The 27,045-nt window shown below is 39.1% G+C and overlaps 1 protein-coding gene across 9 annotated transcripts in view; it reads left to right on the forward strand.

The window, feature by feature from the left end:
* The window catches only part of LOC138755501 (nucleolar protein 4-like), a 280,199-nt gene that overhangs the window by 118,875 nt on the left and 134,279 nt on the right, over nucleotides 1-27,045 (forward strand). For all 9 annotated transcript variants that reach the window (XM_069921595.1, XM_069921586.1, XM_069921588.1 and 6 more), the window contains one exon: nucleotides 21,390-21,528. In XM_069921595.1, coding sequence (XP_069777696.1) covers nucleotides 21,390-21,528 — 139 coding nt within the window. The remainder of the gene's footprint in view (nucleotides 1-21,389; nucleotides 21,529-27,045) is intronic.

Here is a 27,045-nt window from a genome sequence, read left to right on the forward strand (position 1 = left end):
GAAAATATTTTCCTATAACATAGAACCAATTTAAAGCATAAGGGCCAAGAGCTACAGGAGAGAGAACTGGGAGGTAAAGAGGAAAGTAGAATTGAAAGAGACATATAAAAAGAAATGTGCAAATTCCACAGCTCTTCTTATTGAAAGAGATAAAAAGAGCTCACGGAGACAAAGATGAATTACAGGGAGCATGAAAAGAAACTTACAATTTCAAAATCAACATAATTCTTACAATTATGTTTAGAAAAAGATTAAGGATAAAGTTGACCCACTTAAGACAGATAATAGGGACACATTGAATGATCTTCTTACCAGTAATGGTATCCTAGAAATGAATTACATCAGGAAAAGTGACTAGCTAAAATGATTGACTTGTAAAATGAAGAATAAGATGTGACTGAGCAGCTATTAATCTGTTGGACGAGATGGTTTGGGTTTTAAAAGAGGTAGTTCAGAGCATTGCTGAAGCCCTTAAGACAATCTTCCTTCGCTCTGGCAATTTGGCAATTGGCTTTAGAGTGAAAAATTGACATACCACCCATTGTTTAAGAAACACAAAAAGGAAACAAATGAATGTAGATTATTTTACCCTAATATCTTTATTTGGAGAATTATTGGTATATATTTCATAGAATTTTGCTGTGAAAGCCAGGGTGGATAATGTCTGATGAATCTACAAAGAGATTTTAATTGTAAATGACTGCAGATATCTGAGAATTTTATATATTGGAGCTCTTGAAGGTATGGAGCATGGAACATGGAACAGTTTGAAGCAGGAACAGGCCATTATATATGTATTCATGTGTCTATCTGGAAGCCTTTTAAATGCTATTATCCAATTACCCTGCCCCACTATTCCTGGCAACCGGTTCCAGACACCTCTCACACTATGTGTAAAAATACTTGCCCACACATCTCCTTTAAATTTTCCCCTCCTCACCTTAAATGCATATTCACTAATCTTTGACATTTTCACTAAAATTTGACATTTTCACCCTTGGAAAAACTCTGTCTACCCTATCGTACCTCTCATAATTTTATAATCTTCTTTCAGGTTTCTCCTCAGCCTCTGATGCTTCAGAGTAAACAATCCAAGATTGTGCAACTACTCCCCATGGCTCATACCCTCTAATCCGGACAGCATCCTGGTAAATCTCTTCTGTACTCTTCTCAATGCCTCCACATCCTTCCTGTTATGGGATGATCAGAATTGCATTAGTGCGATGTAACTAAAGTTTTACACAGCTGCAACATGACTTCCTTACTCTTATATTTAATGATAATGAGTTTATTGTCATATGCACCAAAATCCTTATTTGCCAGAGCTGACACTTTGTAAAAACAATACAACTCCAAAATTAACTTAAAATAGGATTACAATAGGATAACTAATTGAATTAAAAAGATAATAAATTCAAAAAATAGATAGATAATAAATATTTACAGTTATTCTTGTGCAAAAAGTGACTTTGCAAATAATTTGCAGACATTCTATTGTGGTATTGGAGAGTAAAAAGGGAAAGTTCAAGAACCTAATAGTTGGAAAGAAACTCTTCTTGAACCTACTGGTGATGGTCTTCAAGTTTCGGTATCTTCTGCCCAAAAGTTGCAGTGACCAGAGTTCTTTATAATGTTGGCTGCCTTCTTGAGGCAGCATCTCACAGAAATGCATTCAATGGATCGAAAGTTGGAGACTGTGATGGACCTGGCTATGTTTGTTATCTTCTGGAGCCTTATGTATTCCTGGGCAGTGGAATTAACAAACCAAGCAAACCAAGACACACTCTAGAGCAATTACTGCACATGTCCATGATCCTGTGTGCTAATGCAGTTTCTACATATGACAGTTTGTGCAATTTCAGTAGACCCATTCATTGTCTGCATACTGTTCATATCATTGCAGCACAAATTAATACTCTCTGGTTCAGTACACTTTCCATCAGTATACTTTCCATAGTGCAACTGTAGAAGTTTCATAGAGTATTTGATGACATGCCAGATCGCTTCAGATACCTTAGAAAGTATAGGCATTGATGTGCCCTCTTGGTAGTTGCCTCGATCTGCTGGCTCTAGAAGTCTTCTAAAATATGGACTACCAAGAACTTGAAGATTCTGACACTCTCCACTCCATCCCATTAATGTGAACAGGTGAGTGGACAGGTAATACTCCAATCAATGAAGGCAAGCAGGCTTTATACCTTCTTCACCATTCTTTCTACTTGTGTAGTCACATGCAACAATCCATGGACATAGAACTCAAAATCCTGTTGGCTGTGTGGATAAAAAAATTGGCTTGTATGTAGAAAAAAGATTTTAATAGTGGAAGGAAAATATTCTGCATTGGGGTCAATGACTATTGAAGTTCTGCAAGGATCTGTTCTGGGACATCTGCTGTTTGTGATTTTTATAAATGACAGATGAAGAAGCAGAAGGATGGATCAGAAAGTTTACAGATGATACAAAGATTGGAGGAGTTGTGGATGGTGCTGAAGGCTGTAGACAGAAAGGATATTGACAGAGTGCAGAGATGGGCAGAAAAGTGGAAGACGAAATTCAATCTGGCTAAGTGTGAAGTGATGCATTTTGGAAGGACCAACTAGAAGGCTGAGTACAGTGTTAATGGTTGGTTGCTTAAGAATGAGGATGTACAGAGGTCCAAATCCATACATCCCTCAAGGTCACCATGCAGGTTGACAGGATAGTTAAGAAGGCCTATGGGATGTTGGGTTTCATTAATGGGGGCTTGAGTTCAGGAGTAGAGAGGTCATGTTGCAATTCTACAAATCTTTGGTAAGACCACACTAAGAATATTGTGTTTGGTTCTAGTCACATCATTATAAGAAGGATGTGGAAGCTATGGAGAGGGTGCTGAGGAGATTTACCAGGATGTTGCCTGGATTTGAAAATAAGCCTTATGAGGCAAGGTTAGCAGAACTGGAACCTTTCTCTTTGGAGTGTATAAGGATGAGAGTAGACTTAATTGATATCTACATTTATGAGAGGCATTTACAGGGTGGACAGCCAGTGTTTTTTTTAAAATCCAGGGCAGGAATAGCAAATACCAGAGGCTATATGTACAAAGTGAAGGAAGGAAAGTTTAAGGGAGACATTAGGGGTAGGTTTTTTTACACAGAGTTGTGGGAGTCAGAAATGCCTTGCCAGGGATGGTGGTGGAGGCTGAAACATTAGGGCCATTAAGAGATGCTTAGACAGGCACATGGCTGGAAGATAAAACAGAGGGTTATGGAGTAGGGAGGCTTTTGTACTATTTTTAAGGAATATATGGGTCAGCACAACATCAAGAGCTGAAGGGCCTGTACTGTGCTATAGTGTTGTATGTTTCATGTATTGAAGTTGAAGCCATTAGAATGCCTTTAGAATGTTTCAGATATCAGAATCAAAATTTATTATCATGTCAACTGTCATAAAATCTGATGTCTTGCAGCATTACAGGTGCAAAATTGCTATAAATCACATTGTAAAAGTAAATAAATAAATAGATTGGAGCAAAATAAAAGTGAGATGGTGAATTTTGTTCATTGTCCATTCAGGAATCTGATGGCAGAGGGGAAGAAGTTGTTTTTGAACTAATGGGTGTTTGTCTTCAGTGTAGAGGGCTATCAAAGAATACAATAGCAGACAAATTGGTTACAGTTATCAGCATGAAATTCAGATGGAATTTAATCGAAACTAGTGTGATATATTGCACTTTCGGAGGCAAAATATAAGGGAAATACATACAGTAAATGGCAGGACATTAACAGCTTTCAGTCTTGAACATCTGTTTCCAATTTACTCTCACTTGTTCCTGCCTCACCTCATCGTAATTGGTCCTTCCCCAATTAAACACTTTCCCATTTTATCTGTTTTTATCCTTATCCATAGTTATGCCAAAGCTCAGGGAGTTTTGGTCACTCTCACCGAAATGCTCACTGTCCAAGAGTTCTTCCACCTGACCAGGTTCATTACTCTCATCGGCTGGTCCACATACTCTGTCAGGAATCCTTCTTGAAAACACCTGATAAATTGAGCTCCATCTATCCCTCTTGCAGTCAGGAAGTGCCAGTCAATATTATGAAAGTTGAAGTCTCACATAATAACAAACTGCACCATTCCAAAAACTGCCTGCTTATCTACTATTTGGGGGCCTACTGACTACTCCTAGTGCAGTGATTGCTTCCTTCCTATTTCTGACTTCCACCCACACCACCTCAGGTGACCTCCCTCTTCAGCGTCCTCCCTTTCTATTGCTGTGATACTATCCCTGACCAGTAATGCTACTCCTCCCACTTAGTTCCCATCCTATTCCTTTTAAAACACCTAAACCCCAGTACCTGTATCAACCAATCCTGCTCTTTCTCTAGTCTCTGTAATGGCCACATCATAGTTCCACGTATTGATTCATGCTCTAAGTTCATCCCCTTTAATCCTTATACTCCTAGCATTGAAATATCCTCTAACTGACTACATTTATGTTTCGTCCACTGCCTGACCTTCCTCACAAATTTAGAACACATAGCATCATGCTTTTGACTTTCTCCCCTATTCTCTGCACTCACATTCTGGTTTCCACCCATCTGCCAAACTAGTTTAAACCCTTCCCAAGAGCACTAGCAAACCTGCCCACCAGGATATTGGTCCATTTCCGGTTCAGGTTATGCCTGTCCTTTTTGTACAGGTTAGACCTTCCCCAGAAGAGGTCCCAATGATTCACAAATCTGAACCCCTGCACCAACTCTTCAGCCCCTCATTCATTTGCCACAACTTCCTATTCCTTCCCTCTTGGCATATGGCAAAGGCAGTAAAGCTGAGCTTACCACCCTTGAGCTCCTGCTTTTTAACTTCATTCCTAACTCCCTATATTCCCTCTTCAGGATCTCATCCCTACTCTTATCTATGTCATTGGTCCCCACATGGACCATGACATTTGGCTTCTCCCCCTCGCCTTCCAGAATGCTGTGAAATTAATCCAAGACATTCCTGACCATGGCACCTGGGAGGCAGAATACCATCCAGGAGCCTTGATCTCATTCTCAGAACCTTCTATCTGTTCACCTAACCAACAAATCTTGAATCACCATAGCTCTCTTCTTCTCTCTCCACCCCCACCCCCACCCCCTTTCACTTCTGAGCTGAGGGGCCAGTTTTGGTGATGTGGCCACTACAACTTGTCCTAAGTAGATCATTTCTTCCCCTAACAGTATCAAAAACATTATACTTATTGTTGAGGGGAACAGCCATAGGAGTGCTCTGCATTGTCTGTCTATTCCCCTTTCCTCTCCTAACAGTCATCTAGCTACCTGACTCCTGACTTTTTGGAGTGACTGTCTTCCTGAAGCTCCTCTCTATCACAACCTCTGCCTCCCAAATGATCTGGAGTTCATTCAGCTCCAGCTCCAGTTCCCTAACTCAGTCCCCAAGGAGCGGCAGCTGGATGCACCTCTTGCAGGTGTAGTCATCAGGGACAATTGTGTTGTCCCAGATTTCCCACATGCGGCATTTAGAGCATTCCAATGCTCTAGCTGCTGTCTCTATTAACAAATCTTTGTTTAAATACAAAGACCTTACCTGGCCTTACCTTACTGGAAGCAAGCTCGGCCTCAGCCTCTGCTCACTGAAGCCTCAAAGGCCCACTCCTACCCTGAGCTACACACACTGGCCTGCTCCACTTGAGCTTCCCTCTTTTTATTTTTCACTGTTCCTTATTTGTAGTACTCACTCCCACCAATCACTGTTTTGTTTCACCCTTAAATTGTTCTCCTCTCCCATTTTAAATACACTCTTTAAAAGCTGGTTCCCAGCACTCAGAGGTCTCTCGAATCCCTTGCTCTTCCTCTTACAGCAGCAGTATTGAAATTACAATGACCTAGGCACCTGCCCCGCTCCCTTTTTAAAGACACTCTCCAAAAGCTGGTCCCTGACACTCACAGCTCTCCTGAGACCCTCGTTCCTCCTCCTACAGCGACAGTCCCGAGATTCCAATATGATCTTTTAAGAGACTATGAGATAAGTACATGGAATAGAAAAAAATTGAGGCTAATGCAGTAGGGAAATTCAAGGCAGTTGAAGTCATTTATTGTGTTGGCACAACACTGTGGGACAAAGGGGCTATACTATCATGTAGATTTTTATGTTCTACCTTCTGGGAAGAGTAATGCTCTTTATTATGCATCATAATTGTAGAGGGAAAGAACATTGCTCTGCATTTTTTTTGGAGTATGTTTTATGAATTAAGTTAAACCTGAATTTGTTGAAGGTTCCTGAAAACAAATACTAGAACTTAATAGATTTAAATAGTTTTAAAACAATTTGTAAAGTAGTCTATCATGCATTTATAACTTGTAAATCATTAAATGTGTACTTCCTTAAAACTAGCTTGTTTCCTTCCTCAAGTTTAGCCTAACCAATAGAAATTGAAATACTGGTTCAGTTTTGCTTAGGTTAAAATTTAGAAACCAAATTTATGTTGTTTGAACTTATTTACTGACTGGTAACTGCATTAAATAAACTTAATGAGGTCCAAACCAGTTGAAAAAAATGTTTTTTGAACCATAGAACACTTCCTCACAAAACAGGCTCTTTGGCCCATTTATCCATATTGAACGATTGTTCTGCCAAGTTCTATTGACCTCCACCTGGACAAAAGCTCTCCATACCCCTCTCATCATTTTACCTATCCAATTTTTTCTTAAATGTTGAAATCAAGCTCACATTCACTCCTTTATTGGCATTTCCTTTCACACTCTCAATACTCTCTGTGTGGAATTTCCTGCAAATGTTCCTATGAAGTATTTCTTCCTTAACCCATCTCATATCTAATTCTTATCTCCATTAATCTCAATGGAAAAAGCCTGCTTATATTTACTCCATTTATATTCCTCATAATTTTGTATACCTCTATCAACTCTTCCCATTCTCTGACACTCCAGAGAATAAAGTCTTAACCTTTCCCTGTAACTCAACTCCTCTCCTGGCAACATCCTTGTAAATCATCTATGCAATCATTCAATCTTATTTTTAACAAAAAATGCCCATATGCACAGAAATTATTTTGCTCACCCATATTACACTACATTCTTGTATTTTTCATCGATATTTGTACAGAGCAAACTACATGATCTATGACTAAAACATCACATATGCTTAATGTAGAAAATCTTCCCAAAGAGCATGTTTTAACCTCATGGCCCCTTTTAAAATGATATGGCCACTAAAGGTTTGGAAAATTTCATGATGTAGGTTTCAAATGATGGTAAAAACTTTGTAATCCAGTACATGCCAAACAGACTTTATTTCTTGTCCTCCCATTAAACTATGCCAGTAATATTTCTGTGTAATAGCTTTTAAAATAGTGAATTAAAAGTGTGTTGGAGTATTGTTAAAATAACATCTGATTAACTGGCAGCACCAAATTTCCAAACGTGCCAGATTAACATAATGTTACTGTAGGACACTAGGTCCATAACCCTCAATGTTATGTCTTTTATCAAGTACACATGCAAGTACTTTCATATGTGATGAGGGATTTTGCTTCTACCACCCCTTCAGGTAGTGGTAGTTCTGGATCACTACCAAGTTCTGGTTGAGAAAAAAACCTCATCTACCCTCTTGTCTATCTACTAATTGCTTTAAATCTAAGTCCACTGTTATATTTCACTTTGCTACCAAGGTAAATAAGACCTACATATCTACTCTATCGAGTCCCATATAATTTTATCCATAAAACCATAGGATATAAGAGCAGAAGTAGGCAATACGGCCTGTTGAGTATGCTCTGCCATTCCATCATGAGCTGATCCATTCTCCCTTGGCTTCTCCCCACAACCTTTGATACCCTCACTATTCATAGAGTTATCAATCTCTGCTTTAAATTCATCCAAGAGCCTGACTTCTACCACTGCCCATGGCAGCAATTTCCCAAGGTTCACCACTCTCCAGCTAAAGAAGTTCTTCTGAATCCCTATTTTAAATGGTGTTCTTCAATCCTGAATTTATGCCCTCTTGTTCTTTACTCCCCTGTCATGGAAAAAACTTTGACACATCTACTGTGTCCAGGCCTTTCAACATGCAAAATATTTCTAAGAGGTTCCCCCTCATTCTTCTGAACTGCAAGGAGTATAGTTCAAAAGCTGTCAAATATTTCTCATATGCTAATCCCTTCATTCCAGGAATCATTATTGTAAATCTTCTCTGAGCTATCACATCCTTTCTTAAATAATGAGCCCAAAACTGTACCCCATACTCCAAGGGTGGCCTCAACAGTGCCTTATAAAGCCTCACCATCACACCCCTGCTCTTGTATCCTTTTCCTCTAGATATGAATGCCGACATTGCATTCACCTTCTTCACTTTCAACCTAGAGGTTAACATTTAACCTAGCCTGCACGAGGACTCCCAAGTCCCTTGGTACCTCTGAATTTTGAATTACCCTGAAAATTTGGCATACTGCTAATGTCTTCCTTAGTGAAGACTGATTGAAAGTGCTCATTCAGTTCTGCTGCATCTCCTTGTCTCCCATTACCGTAAAAGTCAAAATCTGGACTGCTTGGAGATTGGGCCCATCCAGATTATCAGATTGTCTGAATTCTCTGGCAGTACATCTGTGGTAATGCATGCACACAGGCATGAAATGCACACATGCACACAAAAGCCTAGAATTTTTGAGGAGTCTGGATTCTCGGGTGGTCTAAATTTTAGCTGAGAGTTTTTGAGAAGTATGGATTTTGGCATCTGGATTTTCTGACTTTTACTGTTTAATTTCTCCAGCATCATTTTCCATCAATCCTATATCTACTCTTGTCTCTTTTTTTTACTCTTAATATACTTAAAAAAGCTTTTAGTATCTTTTTTATATTATTTGCTAGCCTCCATTCAAAATTCATATTTTCATTCCTAATGACCTTTTTACTTGCTTTATGTATGCTTTTAAAAGCTTCCCAGTTTTCTATCTTCTCACTAATTTTTATTTCCTTGTATGCTCTTTCTTTTGCCTTGACTTAGGCTTTGACTTCTTTTGTCAGGCACAGTTGTGTCATTTGTCTATTCAGATATTTCTTTTTTAGAATATACCTGTCCTACGCTTTCCTTATTTCTTGCAGAAACTCCAGCCATTGATGCTCTGCCATCCTCTCTGCTAGTGTGCCTTTTCAATTAACTTTGGCCAGTTCCTCTCTTATACCTCTGCAGTATACTGGCACCTCTGATTTTAGTTTCTCCCTGCCAAACTCCAGAGCGAATTCAGTCATATGATCACTGCCTCCTAAGGGTTCCAATACTTTGAGCTCCCTTATCATTATACAATACCTAATCCAGAATTGCCATTTCCCCACTTTGCTCAGCCACATGCCATCTCATAGACATACCACAAATTCTCTCTTTTGAGATCCAGTCCCAATCTGGTATTCCAATTTACTTGCATATTAAAATCTGCCATGACTACCACAAAATGCCCGTTTGACATGCCTTTTCTATTTGCTGTTGTGACTTGTCCACAATCCGGTTACTGATTTGAAGTCAAATATAAGTGCCCACAGTGTCTTTTTATCCTTGCCATTTCTTAGGTTAACACACAATGATTCTGTATCTTCTGATCCTATGTGGCCTCTTTCTCATGATTTAATGTTATTCCTTACTAACAGAGTCACAACACCCCTTCATTTAAAAGTCTATCCTTTTGATACTTTGTGTATCCTTGAATATTCAGCTCCCAATGACATCCATCTTTTAGCTACAACTCCGTGATGACCACCTCAGGTTTCTGTTCAGTCTGGATTGTTCCAAAGAAACTAACCTCATTTTGTCCAGTATTTACTCTGTTTTTTTTTGATGTATCAGAAGGAAAGATCTGAACATCAAAGTTTTCAAAGTGTGATGCTTATCTGGCGGCTGTCTCAGTACAGTAGAAATGAAAGTGGAAATGACACTTCCTGCATTCTGAATGCCAGGCGGAGCTATAATTTTCATGATGAAAATCCTACCAATTACCTACTTTTAAAAGTAATATTGTATGGGTATTGCTGCTTAGCTGTGACTTTCAGCATTTTTTTTTGCTGTGCATTGACAAACAATATTGTATACTTTCAGCATTGCCAAGATCAGATCGATGGAGATGGAATGCAGATTACATTATCAATGGAATGGAAATTGTAACCATGTCAGGAAGATTAGCTCTTTCTTGTGTAGTTTAAAAAAAAAATTAGTTATAATATTGAATCATTTTTTTAAAGACCTTCTCTTGAAGTATTTTCCTGAAATGACTGGTTATGCAAATCCTGAAATCACTATTTTTGACACTGACATATGTAAAGTAAGGGTGAATGATTGATGGCTGTGAGGTACATATCATTTTGCTGCTTGATTCTTTCGCAAACCATTTTTATCGAACGATTTTGTTCTGAGAAATTTACAGTGCGAATGATTTGATTGCAGAATTAGAGAATAGAGTGAAAATGTAACACATTTAATGATATTTTGTTCCTTTTGTATGTGCACCTCCAGAGAGGTAGAGTAGTGCTAAAACGCTAATCTGGAAAATTATTAACTCTTTTCGTTTTACAATCGAGTCTGCTGCCACGGTGGCTGTAGCTGTTATTGTGAGCAGATTCTGTAACGCCTTTTCGTGGCTGTTGCTTCAATGTCTTGCTCTTTCACTTCGAAGAAGGTTAGCGTCACCGAGCACTGATGTCACTGTTTCTCCCCTCCCCCGTGCATGTTACCCTCACGGATGCAGTGAAAGTGAATACACTGTATCCTTTATCTCTATCAGAAACCAGGTTTTTTTTCTCTTTCGAGATTGATACAATGCATTATTCGGAAACGGCGTCCTTCTGCACGATGTAAGATGTATGTTTTAAGTATATCGCAATTTTTGCTTTTTGTGATTTGACGATCTTTCGAGTTAGGCGTGAAGAAGGGCTTTTGCTTTGAAACGAGGACAGTTAAAGGTGGATCTGCGGGTGTTTCAATCTTGATAATGGAAATGAGGTAATAATAATAAAACGGCATCAAGTAATTAGCGATCGTGCGGAGATCTCAACAGTTAATCGATTCATTTATTGCTCACTCCCAGTTAGTTTAATTATTCAAGAACGAAATATTTGGTAGTTTGAAACAATGTTGAGAACAGCAGCATCATGGAGTAAGAAACTTAAATTCCGATCATGTGTTTAAATGTTTGTTATTTGAACATGTATATTGCTTTATAACTTTTCCGGATCATAAATAAACAATAAACTGTACGTCAAAACTAAAATTGTAAAGTAACAGAGTGATATATTTTGTATAGAAAATGGAAATTAAATTACGAGTCTAAGACTTATTGCATGAACCATGATTTGCTTCGTTAGTTTTGCTAATGTGATGTCATCGAGAACTGTAAAGAATATGTTACTGAAGGGGCCTGCAAACAAAAAAAAAGTTTAATCATAAATAGTTGCGGATCTTTTTTATTCTCCACCCCTCAGTTGCCGGTGCCTGACTGAGACAAGCAGGAACGATTTCAGAACTCTCAATAATGCCCCATAAAAGTAATTTCAAAAATTCCAAACCTCAAAGCTCATCGTGGTAGCAGCACGGGGGATCTTAAATTTGCAATTCAAATAACAGCATTTGTCACACTGAAAGTGACGGTCATTTCATGCATCTGCACTTGCGTGAAGAAGTTGATGAAACCCAGTTCTTCCATGGGGTGCGCTATTGCAAACTTGCAGGGAATCAATGATAAGAGGTAAGTTCAACTTGATAGGTTATGCTCCCGTTGTAAATTACATCCTTAATGAGGAGTAAATTAATTATGTGACGACTATGTAGGTCATAGTTACTATTAAACAGTTTTTCTAAGCTTAAAGAACTCATGTTATAATCGTGTTTATCGCCCCCTCCACCATGATTTAAGATTTATTGTATGAGCACATTCCTTTTTCCTGCAGACACAGCAGAATTTCCACAAATTGGTAGTGCAAAAAATAAACATCTAAACAAACAAAGAACTGTAAGCAAACACTGTGCAATACAGAGAGAACAAAAATAAAATTAATAAAGTGCACAAATAAGAGTGCTTCAATGAGTAACTGATTAAGTTTTTCATTGAGGCGTCTTATGGTGGAGGGGTAGCAATGGTGTCTGAACCTGGTGGTGCTAGTCTATACCTGGTGGTATAGCTCTTTTCTGATGGCAGCAGTGAGAACAGAGCATGTGCTGGGTGATGAGGATCTTTGACGATTGCTGCTGCTCTCCCACTGCAGCGCTCCCTGTAGATGTGCTCTATATTGGGGAGGGTTTTGCCTGTGATGTCTTGAGCTGTGTCCACTACCTTTTGCAGGGATTTTCACTCAGGGGGTATTGGTATCCCCATACCAGACCATGATGCAGCTGGTCAGCACACTTTCTATCACTCCTCTGTAGAAATTTCCCAGGGTTTCTGATGTCATACCAAACACTGATTGTCATTTTTTAATTGTTCATAATATTTAAGTTTCTCCCCTAGTAGTTGTGTTTTTTTGATAGCCTCTACTCCACCCTCCAAAGTATTTTAAACATTCATAAGATTAAAGCTTTTCATTTTCTGACTTGTTAGAATTTTTCAATCTGATTGACAGTTCAGTCAACTATCAGTACTACTACAGATTTGTGTCAAGTAGCATCTGATATTCATTTGGATTGGCACATTGAATTTTGTTGGGCAGTTTACTTCAATATCAGCAGAGAGCCTATTTCACTGACTGTAAAGGCTTACCTGATGTAGGCTATGCATGTTTTAATTTAACGGAGGGCAAGCTTGGTCTGGTTTTAAATTTTTTGAAGCAACACACAGTGCTGGAGGAACTCAGTGGGCCAGACCACATTTATGGAAAGCAATAGACAGTCGATTTCTCCAGCCATTATCCCTCTCATTTTTGTTTTTGGCTTGTTGTTTGTTCCAAATTTTGAATTGTGCTTTCGTTCTTACTTTCCTGTGTTGCCACTCTTAAAATTAACTTTCAATCCAGTGTCTCATACTTGGAATCTTTTGCATGATATGAAAACTTTGGAACATACCACTTCTCCCATTGCTTCTTTTTTATGACAATCATTATTTAAAAAAAAAACCAATCTTAATCTTAATAAATATCTCCTAAAAAACACAATCTTAATTAATATCTCCTAAATTTGAACTGCATTCAGTTTTGCCCTTCACCTTGTTTTCTCAGAAGTGTTTTGAGATTATAAATTCTCTTAGATGAATTACTATTCAATCCAGCAGCCACTTCACAAATATAGGTTAGAATTATGGAAAGAAGTTACTGTCTTTCTTGAAACTTGCTCTGCATGTGCCATAATTGTTCATGCTTTGTTGGTGAGATGGACTCAAAATATCATCATATGGCAATTTCTCAACCATGGTTCCTGAGAAATATGTATTGAAATGGCAATGCAAGATAGAATTACTATATTTTAAACAATGGTACTTTAAGAATATAATTATTTAATTTTGCAATCCTGTAGCTCCATCACAATATAGTATCTGAGGGTTAATTTTAGAGTTGTATCTCTTTAGTTCGAAGTGAGCTGATTCTCCAACTCTTAGTTTGGAAACCAATTTGCAGATGATGAATGATTTACATGTTTTATTCATTTTTCTATGCTTTATTTCTTCTTAATCATTTATTGTTCATTTTCATTTTATAATTCTTTCCATATGATATATAGTGTACAGAATTCAAAAGTGCAAGATTTTGAACAGTGAAGATAATTAAAATTTTCATAGAATAAGTAGCTAGCATTTCTGTTTATATTTTTCAGTTTCTAAAATATTGGATTAAATATAGAAAATAGTAAAAATGAGCAAAAATCTATTATTAGCCTGAAAGTCTAATAAAAATCAATTGCATTCTTAAACTATTCTCTTGGGTTACTTTAGCCTGTGTAGTGAGATGGTAAACTTAAAAGGTGGCATGGAATAAAGATACAAACTTTCAGGAAAGGCAGATTATTTTCCATAAAGGATATTAAAGAAACTGATGTGTTTAACAACTGTAAGGGGCTTTATAATGCTTCTGCTAATAATTTATACAAAATTTCTTATTGTAGTTCAGATTTCCAAAAACTGCATGCTGTGTTTTCAATTTGTATAATTCCATTGTTATTCTGGACATCTGTTCTAGTTGTATTCATTTCCATTTTAAAGCCTAAAATAAAATACGAACTTATTTTAGCTCTTTGTTTTATAAACTCTTGTTCAAAGAATACCTTCACTCAGGTCCTACAGATTGACCCTTGTTTTATCTCAATGCAACTCATTCTCCCAGTGTGCCTATGGTCCTCTGAACTCGAGCTGTATAAAACTTCAGTTCAGTTTGCCTTCAAAGTTTAGATCAGTCCTTATGCTTCATTATTCTGATGCACTGTCACTTCATGGCACTGGAATTGCTTCTTGCTTGGTATGCTTCCAAATATTGAGAGTTGTAAAATGAGTTAGCTGGCTTGCTATTGTGAATTTTACACTTATTGCACACTGTTAGTGTCTTTACTTGTTCTAAGTTGAGATCTTTTAATAAAAATCAATGTTGAGTTTTGAAAGGATTCTAGACATTTAATTATATAATTATTTCTGCTAATTGGTTGATACTTTAAAGTATAAATATTCTAATTATATCATCTTAACTGGGCATAGAGACAGTCAGATATATGAATGTTCATATAGGTTTTAACCATAGAAAATAGACTGGATTTTTCCCCAGAGATCTTAAAAGCTACCGATGAGGTACATGTACCTTCTGTCTCCTGTCTTTGGTAACAGAAGGAATCTATTATGTTTTTTACACAGAAATACCACGATATTTCCGTAATGAAGACCCGCCAATATGCCGGCTTTGGTCGTTCACTCTAAAACGAGCAAATCCTGCAATATTCCTGGTCAATGTGGCTTTTTACACAGCAAACTGGCATTGCGGGAGCAAAGGAGGTGGGACGTGTAACTCCATTGCATCAACATCTGCTGTGATATATAACATATGTGTCGGACATATCCTTCAAAACAAAACAAAATGGTGGTTAATCTTTATGTGCTTATCGTACCAGCCGTGAACATGCATAGCACTCTTTGGGTGCATGCTAATTTCCTGTGCATCATACATGACCTCATGATACACAGATGGATGCAGAATCCATGTGGGCAACATGTTCGTGTGATCAGAAATACATTGGAGAAGAATGTGAAGAGAGGCAGGGAGAAGTTTGAGGCAGAATGCGTGTGGACCTTAGACGTCATAGACGGAGACATTTCCTTCTTGTGAGTCTGTTCGCGCTGCTGTCAAATAGAAAATGTGGAGGAGAAAGAGAGATCACATGGGGCTACATTCTGATCTAATGTCCTCAATAATTTTGATGAAGGTGAATGGCAGTGTCATTTCTGTATGTCTCGGGACACTTTTGACTTTGAATTAGAACTCATTGAACGATACTTGAGGTGCAACGCAACAAACTGGCGACAGCGTCTGGAACCTTGGCTTAGACTCGCCGTTACTTTGTGGTGATGTGCTACTACGTGTGAATATTGATCCATAAGTTGTATTTTTGGTGTCGCTATGGTGACTGTGCATGTGTTTGTATGCCAAGTTACTGGAGCATTGAAGAGGGCCTTATTTAAATGTTTTGTTGACCTGCTGAGTGGTGCACAACTCCAGGAGACAATGGACAGATTTGCAGAATGGGGTATCCAATTTGTGTTGGGGCTATTGATGCCACACATATTCCCATCAGAGCCCCCTACGAGGATCCATTAATCTAATACAATTGAAAAGGCTGACACTCCATTGTTTTAAGGCTGTTGTTGACCACAACTACTGTTAAGGATCATGCCCTAAGTTACAATTATTATTCTTTATCAATTAATGTGTTTCATATGTCTATCTAAACATAGACTTTTTGTTGTTCCAGCTCCATTGATGTATATCTGGGTTGGCCTGGTTGCACCCAGGATGCTTGTGTTTTAGCCAACTTGCCCATCTACAAAAAGGTCGAGGATCAAGGTGGTGGGGTGGGGGGAGTACCTCTTCCCACGTGAAGTAAATTAATATACACCACTGTGTCATTCTCAGAGGTTGCATAAGCCACTTATAAGGCACCTTGCTCTGCCTACCGGAATCCAAAACTGTTAACGGAGTGGAGATTCCCGTGCATCTAATCAGAGACCCAGTTTACCCACTCAGGAAATGGTTGATGAAGGGGTTCACTAGCCATCACACACTCGATCAATGGCAGCATAGTTATAAATTCTATTTGAGCTCGACAAGGATGGTGGTGGAAAATGCTTTTCGACATCTCAAAGGTTGCTGGAGGTGCCTGGCCAACCAACTTGATATTTGTATCTCAATTTTGTATCACATGTTGTTGTTGCCTGTTGTGTTCTCCATAATATATGTGAGATCACCAAGGAACACCTCTTGCCTCAGTGGAACACTGAGCCCACAATCTTCCTGAGGAGCTGATTGGGTTGCTTATTAGGGTGTCACTAGGTGATCTTTGAGGCAATTATGTCCATTCTGTAGGCAATTAAGTTAGTAAATGACACCTTTTATTCATTTTTTATAGTGCACTTGTCAAAGGAGATGTAAACAAAAATAAAAACTTACAATTCAATTGCTTTTAACTATTTACACTAAAACCAAACATCAATAACCATTTGCAAAAGTCACATCACTCCAACAGCTGGCAGAAGGAGGAGGACGAGGGTGATTGAAAAGACTCATGTGCCTCATCTGAATGTTGTATGAAGTCATTCGGTAGTGGTGGATGAGAGAAATACTGGCTATGAGGCTGATGAATCAGATTTTGTTGTTACGAACAAGCCATGAAATTCAATGTTTTACAGTAGCATCATTAGTGCAAACAATACTATAAATAAAAAAGAAATTAAAATATTAGCACACAAAAAGTAAGTCAGAGTCTTTGGTTCATTGATTATTCAGGAATCTGATGGTTGCAGGGAAGAAGCTGTCCTTGTGCTCGTCTTTAGGCTGCTGTACCATTTTCCCAATGGTAGCTGAGGGAAGAGAGTGTGACCTGGGTGGTGGGGGTCTTTGTGGATAGAGACTGCTTTTTAATACACCACCTCCTGTAGATGTCCTCAATGGAGTGAAGTCTGGTGCCTGTGATGTTGCAGGTCAAGTTAACAACTCTCTGGAGTTTATTCTTGTCCTGAGAGTTTGTGCCTCTATACCAGGTAGTGATGCAACCAGCCAGAATGCTCTCCATGGTACACCTGTAGAAGTTTACGAGCCTTTTCAGTGGCAATGAGTGTGATACTGTTGTACAGGAATTTGTTGCAGAGCAGCAAGAGCTTGATGCTGTTGAGCAGAGGATGACATTAGCGTAGTCATCCCTCATGAGTGAGGCCTGGTTCTGCATTTCCTGTTGTAAATCATAGAACATTTGTCCAACCCCTGTCACCTCCTCTGATCTAGTACGCCTGTCCGCCTCACATGCTGCCATTTCCGTCTCCTGTGCCTCTCTCCTCATCCACTCCTCATGGGCCCTCTGCACCTCCTTCCAAATATGTTCCCTCTCCACATCATTACGGTCCATAGACAATGACATCCTCATTTCCTGGGTCACCACCTGTGTCTTGGAGGGTTTCTGTCTCTTCTTGGGTGTCTGGTACCCCAGAAAACAATTGAGCACAAGCTCAATTGAGCAAGACCGCTCTTTACGGGCAGACACACTTACAAAACACATGACAAAATTTGTTGATCATGAGAAGAAATAAGTTTTTATCTGGTTGCTCATGAGGGCAGGTCCTGTGTTGCTGCGCTTGATTTCCATGCCTCTCGGGACCCTGCCACCAGGACTGATGTTGGAGGAGGAGACGCCTCAAACAATTTCAGGGGACATTGGATTGTCCATGTAGCTCCATGGTGCAACTGGGGGTGCTGAATAGCTTGTGCCCCAGATGGCAGACCATAGTTCAAAATACGGCCCACCCCGCTCCCCCCCGCCACTCCTGCCATTGTAGTCATTTACCTGGTGGTACTTTTGTACACAAGTATTTCGGCTTGTTAATGACCTTGGACTTGACCTGAACCAAGTCCCTATCTCTCATTTTTTGAGCTACTCGATCTAATATTGGTCCATCCCTCACTGTGCTTGTTATGTAGTGGTTTATTTTGCTGTCCACACGAATGGTGAGGTGCTCGTGGACCTCAATCACTCCAGTTGGCAGGTATCATGGCCGTTGGATACTGATAACTAACTGTTGGATGTTGGATGCTGAGAACAGACTGAATGTTGGTTTCAAATTTTTAAATCTCGTGCTGAAAAGTTACGCAGTTAATATGTCATCAAAATGTCATATTACCGAGCTGGTCTTGGAATACCAGAAGTGCTGTTTACACTACAGACATTCCGGGAATTTTACTAGGTCCTTTTGTGGAATGACACCCCCCTCCCCCCCACCCCATTCCATCTCGGTGATTCTTATACAGCAGGTATGCTGGGAAAAAGGAGAAAATATCCCAAAACAAAAGGGCAGTGTAAATGCATATATATGAAATACTTGCACCCTCTTCGCCCATGCCTCCCACAACCAGCTCTGCAAAACCTCAAGATTCTTTTCTATTTTAATGCCATTCTCATAATTTTGCTAATGACAGGAAAGGAGGACATCCATTGCCCCTGAATGGTGAAGGGCTGATGTATTTTTTGGAATGCCATCTTTCAGTGCATTCTCTCCCAAAACATACCCAGGCATTATTTCAAAGAATGATAAATAGAATTTATTCTCTAAAGCCAACTAGTCATCTCTCTAGTCCCTCCTTAGTCCTCTGCTCTATTCACTCATGAACGTGTTGATTGGTTCGGAACAAGTGCAATCTATAAATTCACTGACAACACAACCAATATCAACTGGAAATGATGAATCAGAATACAGGAAGGAGATTGAGAATCTAGTTGGGTGGTGCCAGAACAGCAATCTTACTCTCACTGTCACCCACCTCATGGATCTTTTATTGATTTTAGGAAGGGGGAGCCAAAGAAACATGTACCTGTCCGCATTGATGGGATAGAGTTGGCGAAGGTTAGTTCCTTCACGCTCCTGAAAAGACATAGTCAAGTCCATCACAGGCTGTGACCTCCCATCTTTTGAAAACAGGCAGTTAGGCACTGCCTCAAGAAGGCAGCCAACATTATAAAGCACCCCCATCAATTTTGTCACAACCTTTTCTCAAGGTTACCTTCGGGCAGAAGGCACAGAAGCCGTGAAGACCAGTTCAAAAACATTTTCTTTTCAACAATTATCAGGCTCTTGAACCTTCCCTTGTTACACGTATGATGGACTGATCCGACACCACAAAAGAACTGTATAATGGCACAGTCAATTGTCAGAAGGTATATATATATTATAACTCCCTCTTTTGTATTTATTATCTCTTTTTAATTTAATCTATACTATTGTTTTTAATCAAATACCTGTTATTCCGCAGCAAAAAACAATTATGGTGCATCTATACATTGTACAATGTCGATGACAATAAACTCATTATATATTTCAGATTTGTCTGTGTCTGCTTTGGGTGTAATATTTATTACTAGTGGAAGACCTTACAATTTGATTTCCTTTCTATATTTTTTCTCTTGTTTTTATTTCACTTTTCTATTTCTTAGCTTCCTTATTAACTTTTGAATCTACAGTAGTGTAATCTTTTTCCTTGTTTGCAGCCAACCCCTAGTTGTGACATTGGAGTGTACCTACTTAGGCAAAATTATATGTGTTAATAGAAATCTAAGATGTCCAAGGACCATAATTCATCACTTAGTATAAATATAAATGGGCCTTTTTAAAGACAATAATGGATCTCAATGTGAATTTAAATCAAATAGTGCTTTGGGATGTTTGATATCCAACTTGATCATGAATTTTGTCTTTGCTGAGTGCTGATTTCTGAGATATGTGAATTTTTCACATTTTCAAAGATTTTATGAAGGTACCTTTATTTTTGATGGGGATGTGTGGTTTCAAGAAGTAAGAACAGGCCAGTGGGGGAGTTTCCTTTGTTTTGCAGATGCTTGGTGTAAGGTTCTGCAACTTTTCTACATTTCAGTGATAGTGACCTGGTGAGAAAAATCGAGTACAATGTTGGATCAGTGATGAAATTTGCTTGACATCAGGCTGCACTGAGATTTATTCTGTGGTGAACCAATTGGTTAAGATTATAGCTTGTATGCCATTGTAAAATCATAATACATAGGAGCAGAAATAGGCTATTCAGCCCATCAAGTCTACCCTGCCGTTTATTCATAAGCTGATCCCTTTTCCCACTCAGCCCCACTGCCTGACTCTCTCCTCATAACATTGACATTGGTGTTAAGTGCCAAATAATTGATTTACTGAAACTGGAAATCTCCTGCATTAATCATGAAGTTAGTGGCAACTGTCTGGTCAAAGATCCTGATATTTCTTTAAATTTTCAGCAATTCTGTGGTATTGAAAGAAAACTAGGGTCCACAGTTTTCCCATGTAACTTCACTTGAAACCTATAGATGTTGTGTTGCTATTTCCATTTGGGTCTGGATTTTATGATGAGGTATACTATGCTGCAGTGAATTTATTGGAACATATTAATGGCATCAAAATTTTCAAAACCTATGTGCATTTGCAGCCAAGGCTATTTCCTGAGATTTGGGACATTTGAATTTTTCAAGTTGTTACCATCCAATGCGCTATGTCTAGGGCATCACTTTACGTTAAGAAATTATTTCCCAAATCAATAACAGTAGCTTGACTATTTATAAATTAATATCTTATGCCTTAAGTCTTATACATAGGAAAAATTTAGAAGTACATGGGCCAAATGCAGGCTAAGTGAGACTAGTGTGGGTAGACAATTTGGTTGGCAAGGAAAAGTTGGGCCAAAGGATTTATTTCTGTTCTATAAAACTCTTTGATTCTATGAATACAGGGACATAATATTTATGACCACCATCATTAGGGAAGGTGATACAAGATACATTAAATGACCACATGTATTTTTCTTACTACCTATTAGCATGTTAAATTTTAATAAAAGGGAATCCTATTTTACTATTGTTCAGCGCATAAAAAAATAATTTTTAGTTTCTTGGTGGGTTGGCACAGGAATTTCAGGAGATCACTAATTCTGAACAGTTATTTTAAATATAGTCCTTACCAGTCTATCTGCTGAGACTTTGATTGGAAATACATGAGATAGTGAGGTATTGATTACTTAGCCATTCTCACACTTAAGACAAAGCAAACAGATAATTAAAGATGAAATTGTTGAATTAAGATAAAAATATATATTTTATTAAGAATAATAAATGTATTTTTCAATTTGTTTTAAACTGAGAGGAAGCCTTTGAAATAAGTTATATAAATCATTTACTTTTGTTTGCAGGATGAACAATCATTGAGCAGTGAAGAATTTGAACTCAGTGACTCCACATGGATGTCAGTCGATCGCATGAACTCTGACCAGAGCTCTATCCTGGAAGAGAGAATGCATAGTCCACAAAACCTAGACGGTCATCAGGATGGTTGGTGCTTTTGTATATTAGAAATTGTGCTGTTAACATCCTTGAGTTACGCCAGATATTTTTTTGAGAAAATGGGAATATATTTTGTTACTGAATAGATATGAAAGTAAACACAGCCATATATCATCATTATTGATATATAATTTGACCAGTTTGTATTTATTTAATCCTGGCAATTAAAAATATATGCCGATTTGGGATTTGATTACCTTCACAGAAACTTATTTCTTAACATAGGCAGTCATGGTGAAAATACATATTCAAACTTCATAAAAATCCACATTAAAAATCTACATGTTTGACATTCAAATATGGCAGTGAATTATTTTATAATGTAGCACTTAATAATTTCATCATTCTTGCTGTATTTTCTTATGAGCGCAAGAAATGTGACAATTGGCCAGCTGATTATCTTTCTCCAGTATTCAAAATGGAAAATGTAATTTAAATTTTTTAAAATTTAGACATACAGCACAGTAACAGGCCCGTGTGTCTGTGCCTCCCAATTTACTCACAATTAACCTTCACCTCCAGTACATTTTGAAAGGTGGGAGAAAACCGGAGCCCCCGGGAAAAACTCACACAGACATTGGGAGAGCGGACCAACTCCTTACAGACAGCGCGGGATTCAAACCCTGACACAGATTTCTGGCACTTTAAAGGCATTGCACTAACCACTATGCCAACTATGATGAGAGGAAATGAGACGATAGGAAATTATGTTTTACTTTTTTATGGCTCATTGTATGCTTAACCATTGACACTGAGTGATAATGTTACCTGAAACTGGACGGTTAATCTGAAATTACAAAAATAATTTCTATTTTAAATAATTTTGCTTTACATTATTATTTTTAATTATTTCTAATGTCTAGTGTTGTTTCAATTTACTTGATCTTTTCCATGGGAATTGTTGGTAACATTGTTCATCACAATTTCTGTAATCCCATTATCAAATCTAACTTCCCTCTCTGAATTTTGCAACATGAAATTCTTTCAGTGATTATATTATTGCCCTTTTAACAAGAGCAGTGCTGTTGTCATTTTGCCACAAGTTGTGGAGACTGGGTACACAGGATTGATAGTTACTAAAATAAAACTTCAATAATTTAAAGTTATGGAAGAAGAGAACAAAATAAAACATATTCATTTTTATATAGCAGAATTAGAAATATGACTACCTTAGGGATTAAAATCGTTACTTTTGATTTTAAACAAATGTTAAAGCATTGGGATTTGATATACAGGAAAGATTTAAGAAGGGAGATAAGATGCCTCTTTTGACATTCATAATAATTGGATTTTTTTGTGTTTTATTATCAGTAATGTGGCCATGTATTTGTTGTCTAGATTTGTTATATGTGAGTAGGACAAACATTGGTATGACGATTCAGCTAATTAATTGGTGTCATAATTACCAAGGCCAGACAGGCCGAAAATTTTCATTGCACCTATGTTTAGTGTACTAAAGCGTGGCTACATTGAGAGCCAGTATCCAATCTGATTCCCACAGTTAATCACAAAATTGGTCAAAATTCAGTATAATATAGCATTAGGGAGGTGCGCATGCAGAAACAAGAGCAAAATTAGGTCCTGATTGGAGTTCACCTGATGTAGCGCACCTCCTTAATGTTTTATTGCATAGCATTCAGATATGGTATTTGCTTTTAAAGGCATAACTGTATGGCAGCACAAACCTTGGCTGTCATGGAGGAGATAGAAACTATGAGTGAGAAAAGAGAGGTCCCACATTCTGTCAAAGCGATATAGACCAGGGGGAATGTCCTGTCCACCTTTCGGCCAAGGAATGGAGATCTTGGTGATTGCTCTCTCCAGGATTGAGCAATATATGAGCAATGCTTGAGACAAATTTCATGATCCTTGCAAGTTATGTCCAGGTGGCTTGCACATTGCTTTTTGAACCTGCAGGATGAAACACCTTTATGGAAAATGAATTTTATGCAGAAGATTGAGTTCTTTAAGAAAGTTACTGCTTAACAGAAAACATAGAGCTATTATATCAAGCTAATCTAAAAGAGCAATTGGATTCATTCTTTCATGTATTATATTCAGTGTAGTTGAACTAGCACAGTGGGATGGGAAAGGATTTTATGAGGTCACCTGAGTTTTCTGGTTGATCATAATAATTATTTACTGATCTAATTTATATCAGTATGGGTGAAAGCATATATTATGGAAATAGTGATATAATTTGGTGTGTCCTCAATGCCAAGAAAATACCAGGTGTGCCAATGTGAATAGTGCATTGAGATACCTAGATCAGTTATGCATTTCCTGCAATTTCACTGGGAAATGATCTCCAGGACAATCTGCTCAGTGTAAAATAGAATTAGATTCTAAGGTTCTACACTATGCAATAGTGCCTAGTTGTTCCTGACTCTAAACCTCTAAACTAGAATAATTAGTTCCACATAACAGAGGGTTTTTGTCCCTCGGGGACTCTGGTTTCCTTCCACTGTGGTTAATTGGTGTAAATTGGGCGGCACAGACTCATGGGCTAAAATGGCCTGTTACCATGCTGTATGTCTAAATTTTAAAAAAATATACAAAAAGTAAGAATGTTGAAGGAAAGAAAAATTAGTTTGGGAGAGGGAAAAAAAAGTAAAACACATTTTCATTTTTTTTACATTTCTCTTCAGAAAAAATTAATCCATGTTTATAAAATGAAATATTCAGTGTCAGAGAGGTTGTTTGGCACCAAATACCATATTATACTTTGCTTTATAGCTTATTTTAATAGGCTGTCCAGTGTGGTGGGATAGAAGAATCTCACTTTTTCCATACATGGTTGTCATAGAGTAAAGACAAATGGCGGCACATCCGAAGTTGCTGTAAAGCAGCACTGCTGATAGTGTGGACCTGGAGAGAGCAGGGAGCAGAGACACTGCATTTCACCAATGAATTTTGCTGCCTAATATAACTGTCGATGGCTCTATACAGGCTTTAAGTGGCCTGTTAAAGGAGCCAAAAAAAATAATTTAAAATCCTGCAACTGCAAGGTCTGGGTCCAAGACATCAGTGCCTGTGTGCTGCAGCAGCCATGAGTAGTTACATACTGCAGTGGAGAAGCAGTGGATTGGCACAGGGCACCAATAACAGGGAGAGCACCCCCTGTTGAGAGGGAGAAGCACGGGAGACGACATAAGGTCAGTGATCATGATGGCGCACCAGCGAGGAGCTCTGTGGCTGAAGGACAGAAACAGGTGGCGAACTGTTGGCAACATGGATGAATACTCGCATAAGGCCATGGGCTGCTGGAGTATGGGTCATGAGAACCTGGTATCAGAACTGGGATTCAAGAGGGTGCTGAGGGCAAGAAGGGCTTCTGAAGGCTCCTGTTCACTGAAGGCTTTACGCTCATGTTGGATTTACGCTCATGGGCTTGGGTTACTGATGGTTTGAACTGAACTGGAGTTTTATGCGGCATCAGAGACTGTGATATCACTGGAGGCGAATCCATAGACACCCAGCAATTCTGAATGGACTCCCTTTTGCTTCTGTTTCTCTGACGGTAAGGGGTACTGGGCAATGCTAATGGTAATCACTGCTTTATGGCATGCTAAAGGCAATTACATGTAATAGGATATTTTTGTTTTATTGCATTACAATAAATAGTATCTGATCTGATCTAGTAGTGTATTGCAACCCACCTGGTCCAACTTCTCCATGCTGACCTACCTGAGCTAGTCCCATTGTCTGCATTTGGCAATGTCTCTAACCTTTCCTATTCATGTACCTGTCTCAATGTCTTTTTTTTAGTATTGTAATTGTTATCTGCTTCTACCAATTCCTCTGGCAGCCCATTCCATATACCCTCAATCCTCTGTGAAAAACTTGTCTGCCCCACTTGTTTCTTTAAATGTTTCTACTCTCTTCTTAAACCTATGCCCCTAGTTTTATACTTTTCTATCTTGTGTGTGTGTCTCTCTCTCTTCCCCATCTACCTCATGATTTAAAAACCTTTACAAAGACACCCCTTAGCCTTCTTTGCTCCAGAAAACAATCCCAGCATACCTCATCCTTTCTTATAACTCAAGCCTTCCAGTCCCGGCAACATCTTTGGGAATCTTCTCTGCACCCCTCTCTAGCTTAATCACATCCTTACTATAGCCTAGCTATTCCAAGTGAATTTTGCACAGTTGTAACATGATGACTCGACTCTTGTATTTAGTGCCATGATTGATGAAGTCACGTCTGCCATACACCTTCTTCACTACTCTGTCTATATGTGTCACTACTTTCAGGTAACAATGTAATTTATGATTGGTGTGTCTGTTCTACAACACTTCCCAGGCGCCTGCCATTTAATTCCTGCCCTGGTTTAAGTTCCCAAAACTACATCACTTCATACTTCTCAGAGTTAAGTTCCATCTGCTCACTTTTCCAGTTGATCTAGATCCTATTTTAATCTTAGACAACTTTCTTGTCCAATTTACCAACGTTTTTGGTGCCATCTACTTACTTACTAATCATGCCACCAATGCTCTCATCCAAATCATTAATATATAAAACAAACGGGAACCGGAAGTGTTTTTTTTAATCATCATGATAGATCACACATGTCAAACTCTGGCCCGCAAGATCATATCAAAAATGTATTAGAGGTGGCCCGCTGGCCGCCGCGCCAGTATAGCGCATGCACAGTAACCGCTGTGTCCCAGGGTGAGAGAGAGAGAGAAAAATCCTGGTCCTTGAAGAGTAGTGGTGGGTGGTTTTATAAACACGCTGTCGTGTCACCCTGCCCACCCCCCCCACCGCAGTGCGGCTTGACCGGTGTCAGGGGAAGCCAAGGCCACTTCCCAGCGCCCGGAACCCCAGTGGCACAGCGTTTCCTGGAGCTGCAGATGGAGTCGGGACGCTGGAGGGAAGATTGGGGCTCCCCGCCGGGCGATGGGGGCGCCGGCCGCTGGCTGCCCTGCGCCTTCCCACCAGACCAGCGGCGGGTGCCCGGAGTACATGTGGAGAGCGAGGCTGGTCGGGCAGGTAGGGTGGAACCCCCCCGCCAATCTCAGGAGTGGCGTGGGTTGGATTGGGATTAGCCGCGCTCACCTGCTCCTCCACCGCTGACCGGGATCCCAGCGTGGTCCTGAGCGTGCAGACTGCCCTGGAAAGGTCCTGGGACACTGGCACGGAAAGAAGAGCAGGATCCGTAGAACATTACAGATCAGAAACAGGCCCTTAGGCCCTTTGATTCTACCTCGTGAAAACCCAACACTGGAGAAACTCAGCGTGTTAAACCGTATATTTTATCCAGCAGAGAGGTACCTGACAATGTTTGGCCCTTGATCCCCCTCATAAATGTATGAGTGAAAGTCTGTGGTTCTCGTAAAAACACCAGAAGGGAGGAACTCAGCAGGTCAAAGGGGGGTCCGAGAGAAACTCAGCAGGTCAAGGGGGAGGGGTCCGGGAGAAACTCAGCAGGTCAAGGGGGGTCCGGGAGAAACTCAGCAGGTCAAGGGAGGTCCGGGAGAAACTCAGCAGGTCAAGGGGGGTCCG

The sequence above is a fragment of the Narcine bancroftii genome, chromosome 2 (assembly GCF_036971445.1).
Source record: "Narcine bancroftii isolate sNarBan1 chromosome 2, sNarBan1.hap1, whole genome shotgun sequence".
Taxonomy (NCBI): Eukaryota; Metazoa; Chordata; class Chondrichthyes; order Torpediniformes; family Narcinidae; genus Narcine; species Narcine bancroftii.